A 9,249-nucleotide genomic window follows, 5' to 3' on the forward strand; every position below is an offset into this window, starting at 1 on the left:
TTCCTCCCAGTCTTGTCCTTGGACTGGCTGGTAGAAACGGCAGGTGTGGGAGGAAAGGGAGACTAGAACAGGGGAAATGGGTGAGGAAAACAGAGGTCAAATTCAGGGACTTCCTGAGAAACTGTACGCATGCTGGGGGCTGGGGGGGTGAGAAGAGGGGCTCAGAACAAGTGTGGGGGCCCCAGGACTGTTACAGAGGAGCAAGGTCGGAGGTGGGATTTGTCATGTGGCTGCTGCTGGTAGTGGGGGGCGGGGTTGAGCTCTGGAGAGGATCAGCGGCAGGAAACAAGTTGGGTCTCCTCCCAGGCAACTTGCTGCCCCCTTCCGCCAGCCCCAGCTTCTCCTGAACAGACCAGAGTCCACTCCGGGGAGACACAGCAGGTGGTTTTATTAACCTCGGTACCTACAGGCAGCAGTGGGGCCGCGAGCGTTAGCGTCAGCGGGTGGCGGTGGGGGGGGGGTCAGGGAAAGGGCACTAAGCCTTGGGAAGAGGGAGAGATTCCCACTTCTCCCTCCCTGCGGCCTTAGAGGGAAGAGGGGGACCCTGGAGTGAGGCCTTGCAGTCCCATTTCTGGGTGCAGATAATCCCATGCCCCCCCCCCCCACCCAGTCCTCCCGTGGGAAGCAGAGCGGACGCTCTGGGTGAAAGTGTCTCTCACCCCCCACCCCCCACCAGGCTGTAGGAACACGGACTAGGGGCTTCACTCTGCTCATGCCTGTCTCCAGAATTACAGAACGGAGTGCTACCTAAAATGCTGGGGTACACTTTGTATTTGAGTAAGAGGGGACACAGGGTCCTTGGCTTAGGGAAAAGCGTTAGGCCACTGTGGGGTGCACAGAGGCAGAGCTAGGAGGCTGGCTTCCCCCAGCAGGCTCTCCTGGGGGTGGGGGGCAGCAGCAGCAGCAGGGGCTCAGGGGCTTGGGTGGACAGGGATCGTGCAGCAAGGAAGGGGCCTTCAGAACTGGGACAGGGTGTGCCCTGCCCCTGGGGACAGCGGCCCCTTTCTCTCCTGTTTCAGTATCTTCAAGAGGATGAGTCACGTCCTGGGTTCCCATGACCCAGAGGCCAAGTGTGACTGGTCACCCACCACCCCAACTCTGATGTCTGGCATCGTCCCACTGCCACCCACTGCCACCTCCACCATCTCTACCTGCTGTCCATCCCCCCCCCCCCGCCACCACAGCCACATACGGGAAGTCCTCCTGGGTTTGACCTCTCTGTACTGACACTTAGGGGCCAGGCAGTGCCCCCCTCACTCTTTCCCAGCACCTTTTCCCTCTCACTTCTCCTGAGATCCCCTAGTGCTGAGAATTGAGCTCCCACCTGCCCACATGGCAGCTCTGTGGGGCTGAGACTTTGAGTCATCGCTCAGGAGGCCCCTCTGGAATCTGGGCAGGCCAGGAATTCTGTCTGCTGAGGACTCCAGGTGGCAGGATACCCCTGCCGACTCTCACACTGGCCAGGGTCCCTCTAGATTAAGAGGAGCCTCGGGCCAGGGCTGCCTCGCCTGCGGGGACTTCCTCTTCCTGTCTCCGAGTGTCGGTTTTCTCCCAGCAGCCCGAGGAAACTCAAAGACCCACTTCCCAGATAGCCCAGAGACCTCCAGCGCTGGCAACAGTTGCCATGGCAACTGGGATTAGGATATGGAGGGTGATTTATTAGGTCTCCAGGCCCTCCCCAACTTCTCTCTTCCCTCCTAATTCTAGCGCAAGCTCTGGCTGTGCCCCTCCAGGCTGCCCCCGTGGGGCGAGTGCCCTGTTAGGTCGAGTGGCTGGGAGTGGGCTGGGTGCCGCCTGTCAAGCCTAGTGCTGATGGATCCTAGGGCAAAAGCTGGCAGAGAGCCATAGTGAGGGAGGGGGCAGCTGCGGTGAGGGGGCGGGACTCAGGTCTGGGGGAGTTGGCTATCGGAGGAGGGGCAAGTATCCTGTCTCCTACTGAAGGCTCCTCCCACTTTGGGGCAGGAGCCGTCAAGTGGTTGCCGCCTCACATCACATCCTTGTGCTCCTGCTTGGACTCCTTAATGACCTGCAAGGGGCAGAGAAGTTGCACGGTGCCACCGTTAGGAGCTCACACCGACCCTGGGGCCACCGCTGCCAGGCTCTGGGACCTCCAGGCTCTGGGACCGCCAGGCTCTGGGACCTTGAGCAAGCCCCCAGCCTCCCTGGGCCTTTGTTTTCAAAGAAAGCAACTAGAACTCTCTCCTGCCGAGGGAAAATTAGCCAGTGCTGGGGCTGGTGTGGTGGGGAATGGGTTATGCTGAATCCGCTTTTCCCGTTCCTCTGGCAGGTTCCCGTAACCTAGCTGGGTGTGGAAAGTTGGGAGCAAAAACTTCTAACTTTACATTTTCCCTCCCCCCCTGCCCCCAGGGCTTGCATTGGGGCTACCTAAGCCAAGATAGAAAGGGGGGACAGCCCGAGTCAGGACCCTATCCAGTGGCCCGGGCATCCAGGCTCCCCTTAAACTGTCGGTGGAGGGGCCGAGGAACTGACTTACATCCAGGTTCCTTCCCCTCTTCCAGAGCCTCCCCGGGGAGCTATCAAGACCCTTCTATGTGCCAGTTCAGGCTTTATGCCAGAGCCTGGCCCCAGGAATTCCCGGGGGCAGCCAGAGCCCGACGGGGCCCAACCTCGGGTCTCCTCTCCTCACCTCTCCATCCCGCATCTCCACCGTCTTCACCACGATGTTCCTTTTGAGGTGGCCCTCGGACGTGGACTTGGTGTCCAGGCTAGTTTCTGTGGGCACGAAGAGAGGAGGCCTTCTGTGGGCTCTCGGGGCGCTAGGCGTCCTCTGCCACCCTGGCTCCCTGTCACACCCAGGTCATGAGTGGGAACGCCCACGCGACCGGGCAGGGAGGGCCTCGGCTCCTTCAGAGGGACTGGCAACCCCAAGTCCCCACTGTGTTGGGCACGTCCTGGCTACTCTGCCCACCGCCCTGCTGCTCTCCTGGCCTGGCTGCATTTCGGTCCCTCCGCAAGCCCTTGCCTTGGCACCTAGCTGTCTGACAACCCAGCACTAGGCCGAGGGAGGAGCCCCTGAGCTTTGAAATCGGGCAGGCCAGAATCCGAGTCCCAGCGCAGCCACTAACCAGCCACACGACTGTGGGCAAGTCAGTTTGCCTCTCTCAGCCTCAGTTTCCTCATCTGCAAAACGGGGGTGCTGGAACCTACGGCTCTAGGTGGGAGTGAGGAGTTAGTTGAATGAAATAACGTATGTGAAATGACTGCCTCAGTGCATGTGGGTCCCTTTCCTGTCCCCCTTCCCCTTCCCTACTTCTTTCTCCCTGCCGCTTCTCTAGGCGTTAGTGACCCTTTACCGTCTGGGACTTGGCAGCATCGCCTCTGGCCGCCCCCCCGCCCCCCCCCCCCCCCCGTTAACCCGTGTGATGCTGCACTCAGCCCCGGGACACACACATCCAGTACTCCTGAACTTCTAGGCCAGCAGAAGAGCTGATAATCATCTCAGGGCCACATACAAGTAAGCAGTAATTTAGTTTATCCCCCCCTCAGAGAGAAAAATATAACATGTCAACCTCACTAATATTTAAAATTAACAGCAGGGAATGTAAACGTTTATTCGCTACGAGAGCCGCAGTCCAAGGGGAAATAATCCTCTGGGCTGAATCAGCATCAAGCCGAGCCGCGGAGCCTCGGGGCCAGACGGAGCCAGCAGAAGAGGCGAGGCCGAGGCCAGCACTCGCCCGAGGCCCCGCAGCACCGCCTCTGAGCACCGGAGGACGTAACAGCCCGGACGCCGGCCAGCTCTGCTCCTTGAACCTACATCCGCCCCTGCTCCGGGTCCTGGGCGGGGCACTGAGGGTGCTAGGGAGAAGACACAGGCTGGCCTGTCGGGGACACCCGGGAGGACAGAGCCCGAGAGGAGGACGGGGGACGGGGACTTGGGGGGGCTCCCTCCCTGCCAAGGGGAGAGAAGCACCGTGTCTGCGACGCAGGCGGCTAACCGAGAGCCAGCGGGGCTCCGTTTACAATCTGGTGAGCCTGAATTGGAATAACTTGTACTGTGAGGCTTTTGAGATGTCTTGTGACCTTGTGACCTTCCCCTTCTTTGGTGCTTTTGCCCCCTGCAGTGACAAGCAGTTAAAAAAAAAAACACATAAAACACTCAGATGAGCAGAGCTTGCTCAGGGATCTGTGGACAGGTTGAGGCCCTCATCCAATTCTGTGGCAGAATGGGGTATGGGGACAGAAGAGGGCCACAGGGCAGAGCAGGGCAGGGGTGGCTGCGAGCCCCACCTGAAGTGGCCCGGGATGGTGTCGTCTGGCCAGAAGCTCTGCGGTGAATCAGGAAAGCCCTCAGGGAGAGCCCCAGGCCCTTTTGGCCCAGAGCAGCAGCCCCCAGGCCTGGGGGAGGGGCAGTAGTAACCCAGCACCCCGGGCACACGGCCCCCCCCTCTACTGACCTCGGATCTGCAGGTTGGAGAAGGTCTGCACGGGAATGGTGATGCTGAAAGACAGCAGAGGGAGGGGGTGACCGGGCTGCCCGGGGACACCCCAGGCCAGGTCCCGGCTCGGGGTTGTCGTGAGGAGCACACTTCCTAACTTTCCGCAGCAGCCAGCAAGCCGGGGCTCCAGGAGCACGCAGGGGGCTTGGGCGTTACCGGCGAACATGCCCATCGGATGGGAAGTCTGGGCTTGGAAGACGGCCGAGGGGAGGGGAGAGCGGCAAAGCAAGTTCTAAGGGGGCAGAAAAGCGAGGTCTGGGGAAAAGAAGTCCAATTTTGTCGGGATGGTGGGGGATGAGGCTTTCGGGTTAGGGGAGGTGACCCAAGTCCTTGCTCTGGGACCTAATCAGCATTGGTTGAATTGAATCCATTCATTCGTTCCTTCGTTCATTCATCAAGCATTCATTGAATACCTACTGTGCGTTAGGCAGCACTGTGCTGGGCCCTGGGGTAGCAGGGGGCTGGACACAGGCTGAATAAGTCCCTTAAGGGAACCAAGCGACGCTAGGGAGGAGCAGCAGGGCGGATTCCCCAGCTCCGCGGTCAGCGCTCACCGGTTCTCCTCGCCCTCCAGCAGCTTCCTGTAGGTGGCGATCTCGATGTCCAGCGCCAGCTTGATGTTGAGCAGGTCCTGGTACTCTTGCAGGTGATGCGCCATCTCGTCCTTGAGGGTCTGCCCCTCCTCCTCCAGCCGGGCCAGGGCCTCCTGGTAACTCGCGGCCTCCCGCGCATGGCGCTCCTCCTGCTCCCGCATCTGCCTCTCCAGGGACTCGTTCTGCAGGATGGAGCGAGTCTGTCCCTGGAGGTGCCTTCACGCCCCCGGACCGGACCTACTCGAGGGTGCTTTGAGGCCCCGCCTCCAGTCCTGGGGTCGCCCTGGGCCCTTCTCCTGCAGCATTCCCTGTGACGGCCTGTCCCCCCGCCTCCCTCCGCTGGCCATACCCAGCCTACCACCCCGTCCACCCCCCTCGGGCTCTGCTCAGCTCACCGTGCCCCGTAGGGACTCCAGGTCGCAGGTCAGAGCCTGCAGCTGGCGCCGGTAGTCATTGGCCTCGTGCTTGGCCTGGCGGAGCAGCTCCGCATTGCGGGCAGCAGCGTCTGTCAGGTCCGCAAACTGTTAACAAACGGGGAGAGGGAGGGCCCTACGCTGAGGGGCGGGCGCAGCGGCACCTGGGGAGCTGCGTGGGAAGGGGCGGCCTCTGGGAAGTCAGGGGGGTGGGCAGGACACCAGGGTTGGGGGCCAGGTCACCCGGGACAGTGGCTCTGGGTGGGATTATTCCCAGCAACAGTGACCCATGGATAGGGGACACAGAAGCCACTGCTGTGTCTTCAGACACCATATTTGGGTGCCCATCCCATCTCCCTGGTCAGACATGTCTCTGTCACCTGGGCAGTGCCCGGCACGCAGTAGATGCCCAGTAACCCAGAACACGGGTGGCAGAGGCAGCAAGAGGCAGGCTGCCCGGTGAGATGGCTAGGGTTGGAAATCTAGCTGGACTGCTGAGAAGCTGTGTGACTTTGAGCAAATTAGTTAACCTCTCTGGACTTCAGTTCTCTGATCTGTCAAAGAACAGCACCGGCTTCACAGTAAGAAAATCTACGCAGAGCACGAGGCCCGGCACACAACAGGGCTGTCTAGTGGTGGTAGTAGTAGTAGTAGTAGTAATAGCAATAAGTTCTTGTTGGAAGTAATATTGTCTGTATTTCCCTGGGCAAGTCACCTCACTGCGCTCGTGGGTGTCAGCCACCCAGAGAGGATCCTCTCCCAGTTTCCTTCCCACTCCTTTCCTGATTCTCTTGTATGGAGCCGGGAGGGCTGCCTGGAGGAGGCAGGCTGGCCCACAGGGCTACCTTGGACCGGTACCACTCCTCTGCCTCGTGCATGTTGCTGGACGCCACTGCCTCATACTGGGTGCGGATCTCTCGCAGGGCCGCCGTGAGGTCCGGCTTGGCCACGTCCAGCTCCACGTGGACCTGCTGCCGGGCCAGCTGCTCCTGGAGCTCCCGCACCTCCTGACCAGGGGACGAAAGGGGATAGCAGGGCTCAGAGCCACGGCCGCCGTGGCGGGGTTGCCCATACCGTCATGCCCTCTTCCGCCTGGTTGTCGGACACCGACGCTGGCTAAGGGGAGCAAGACGGTCCCTAGCTGGTGGAACTGCGTGGCCCAGGCTGGGGAGGCAGTGGAGAGTTTGGGGGCCTCATGGCATCCTCCCCGGCTTGGATGTGCAGGGGCACTGAACATGTGCCTGTATCCTTACAAGGGGGCATCTGAGTCCCTGTGTGTGTGCGTGTGCCCGCGGGTTCCCGGGTTCCATGGGGTCACGTATGCTGAGTCCATGACCTGAGGTCAGAGCTCATGGGATCTTCCTCGTTATGAGTGGTTCTCAGTGAAGCGGAGACAGAAGGCAGAAGGAACGGGGTCAGGGAGACTGAGTGTGCGACTTGGGCAAGCTCTCGGACCTCTCTGGGCATCAGCAGCCTCTGTGAACGGGGGTAATGCTGAAGGGTTTCCCATCTCACAGGGCTGTCGCAAGGAAAAAGGAGGCGACAAGGTTTTGTGGCTCTCATTCAGTGACATCTCTCTGCTTCTGTCTCACTCAGTTTCTCTCTCTCTCTCTCTCCCCCCCTCTCTGTTCCCGTCTCTGAGTGGCCTTCCCTCCCTCTGTCCTGGCTTTACCTCCTCGTGGACCTTCCTCAGGAACCGGATTTCCTCCTCCAGAGACTCGATCTTCCTCTCCAGGTCCAGCCGGGCCAGGGTGGCCTCATCTGCCTCCTACGGCGGGAAGGAGGCAAGGGGTCACTCCGACACCAGGCTCTTCCTCTCCCCAGCCTTTTCTGGTCCCCCCTTCTGGGGCTGGGGGCACAGCAGATCACTTGGGAGGGCTGGTCTTGGGGGCTGTGTCTGGGTGGGCTGCCATCAACCCTTCCCCCCGCCCGACACACCCCACCAACCCCTCCATCCCCCCCAACCTGTCGATAGGTGGCAAGGTTGTTCTCGGCCTCCAGCCTCAGGTTGGTTTCGTCCTGGAGCCTGGAGTGGGGGGGACACACTCCTGTGCCTGCGCTCTTCTCAGGACCCGTGGAGCCCTGTCCCAGGTGGCTGCTGGAGAGACTCCTCCCACCGGGACCCCCGGACTAACAGAGGGGAGGGGTGAGAGGAAAGACCTGGCCCCAGGGCAATGCGAGCCTTTGTTTTGACTCAATACTAAGCTGCCTTATCAGGGTCGCTGTCGCCTCCTGCTCACGCAGGTGCTTCTGCCAACGCGCATTCACTGCTACATGCGCACACACACACCCTCCTGCACCTGAGGGCGCGTGCCCAGCTGGCTCAGCAAAGCACCATGCCCCCGGGATTTCCTCTGGCCTTTGGAAATGGGTTTTATTAAGATCTCTGCTTCACAGCTGTGCAAGCTGACGTGCCTTGAATGGGAGCATAAGCTGGTGATAGACAGAGTCACCTGTGCTCTGAAACCAGGGTGCCCTGCTCTTCCCCCCACTCCCCAGGCCTCCCAGTGCACACCAAACTCCCCTTCCAATCCTTCCGTTATACAGACCTAGGCTCAGGGTAGGTGAGCTCCCTGCCCGAGGTCACAGGGCCCCACAGTGTATAAAACACACAGACCCTCTCTGCTGGGGTCACTGGCTGCTCTGGCCCAGACTTTCCCAGTGGGAGGTGCGGAGGGTACCCTTTCTTCCTGGTGGGAGGTCTTTGGAACACAGATCCCTGAGACTCTGGGCCTTCTCCCAGCCCCTCCCAACATTTGGGGGGGCCAGGGACAGCCCTCCCTCCCCATAGGTGTGGAAACCAGTGAGCAGGGAGGCAGGGTCCCCCCAGCCCAATTCCCTGCAAGCTTGTGGGCACTTCCTCTTGGGGGTTCAGTCCTCCCTGCTCCGGAGGCCCCTCTCCCAGGCCCTTACTTCTGCCTCAGGGTGCCCAGGTCCTGGGCCAGATTGTCCCTCTCGACCTCGAGCCGAGCGGTGCCGGCAGTGAGGTGATCCAGCCGCAGCCGCAGCTCCCGCAGCTCAGCCTGGTAGACGTCGGCCAGCTTGGTGGGCTCCTTGGCCCGCAGCTGGTTCAGCTCCGCGGCCAGGGCCTTGTTCTGCTGCTCCAGGAAGCGCACCTTCTCGATGTAGCTGGCGAAGCGGTCGTTGAGCTCCATCATCTCTGCCCGCTCACTGGCCCGAGTCTCCTTGAAGTCAGCATTGAGGGCCCCGGCGAGGGAGAAGTCCACCCTGGCTGGGAGCGGGGGTGGCATTCGAGCCAGGGAGAGGCGGAAGCCGGGACCCAGGCCCAGCCGGCGGCCGGGACTCAGGCCCCCAGACACCGTCTCGAAGGAGGAGACATAGGAGCGGCGGGCAGCTGAGGCGACCCTTTTCCTCTCCATCCTGGCTGGGCTCTGCTCGCTCCTGGGATCCTGGGATGTGAGGGCTTTATGGAGGAGTGAGCAGGCCCTGCACCACCCGGAGTGTCCCTGGAAACACCCCCTGGCATAGCCTGAGGGGGCGGGACTGGGCTGCAGCCCAGCCACGGGGAGAGCGCCTCTCACCCCACTGAGGTCATTGTGCCCAGAGGCAGGGCCTCCTCCGGTGCCAGCGCCAGTCTGGCCACAGACGGAGGTGCTGGTGGGCAGTGCCTGGGGCCGGATGCTGGGGCCGAGGCCCGATCACTGGCCCAGGAGACCCTCTCTCTAGGAAGGTGGGTCCAGAAAGGGAGGTGAGCCCTGACTGGTGTGGCTCAGTTGGGAATCGTCTGACAAAGCCAAAGGTTGCTGGTTCGACTCCCGGTCA

At 61.4% G+C, this 9,249-nt stretch overlaps 1 protein-coding gene across 4 annotated transcripts; it reads right to left on the bottom strand.

The window, feature by feature from the left end:
• Positions 1–370: 370 nt before the first annotated feature.
• On the bottom strand, positions 371–8,866 carry LOC123817733 (glial fibrillary acidic protein). Of its 4 annotated transcripts, XR_006785481.1 has the most exons (11): positions 8,380–8,866; positions 7,432–7,492; positions 7,139–7,234; positions 6,312–6,473; positions 5,449–5,574; positions 5,015–5,235; positions 4,419–4,462; positions 4,252–4,289; positions 3,960–4,079; positions 2,648–2,733; positions 2,008–2,026 (listed from the first exon to the last, which is right to left on the bottom strand). XR_006785481.1 is itself a non-coding variant. In XM_045837569.1 (10 exons), the coding sequence occupies exons 1-10, from the start codon at positions 8,844–8,846 to the stop codon at positions 1,985–1,987; spliced, it is 1,425 nt and encodes a 474-aa protein (XP_045693525.1). In that variant the 5' UTR covers positions 8,847–8,866; the 3' UTR covers positions 371–1,984. The 4 variants fall into 4 exon arrangements, 3 of the variants coding, with proteins under 3 accessions (XP_045693525.1, XP_045693526.1, XP_045693527.1); XM_045837569.1 differs by lacking the exon at positions 4,252–4,289 and having other exon boundaries at positions 371–2,026; XM_045837570.1 differs by lacking the exons at positions 3,960–4,079; positions 4,252–4,289 and having other exon boundaries at positions 371–2,026.
• Between the last annotated feature and the right edge of the window lie 383 nt (positions 8,867–9,249).

The sequence above is a fragment of the Phyllostomus hastatus genome, unplaced genomic scaffold (assembly GCF_019186645.2).
Source record: "Phyllostomus hastatus isolate PE091 unplaced genomic scaffold, TTU_PhHast_1.1 phas_contig_210, whole genome shotgun sequence".
NCBI lineage: Eukaryota > Metazoa > Chordata > Mammalia > Chiroptera > Phyllostomidae > Phyllostomus > Phyllostomus hastatus.

Bases quoted from the DNA above. Each gene is read 5' to 3' on its own strand.
- LOC123817733 (XM_045837569.1), bottom strand. From the start codon at position 8,846: ATGGAGAGGAAAAGGGTCGCCTCAGCTGCCCGCCGCTCCTATGTCTCC. The intron at 7,493-8,379 runs GTAAGGGCCTGG...CCCCCACTCCAG, and splicing joins CTGGGCACCCTGAGGCAGAA to GCTCCAGGACGAAACCAACC. The intron at 5,236-5,448 runs GTGAGCTGAGCA...TCCATCCTGCAG, and splicing joins TGGAGTCCCTACGGGGCACG to AACGAGTCCCTGGAGAGGCA.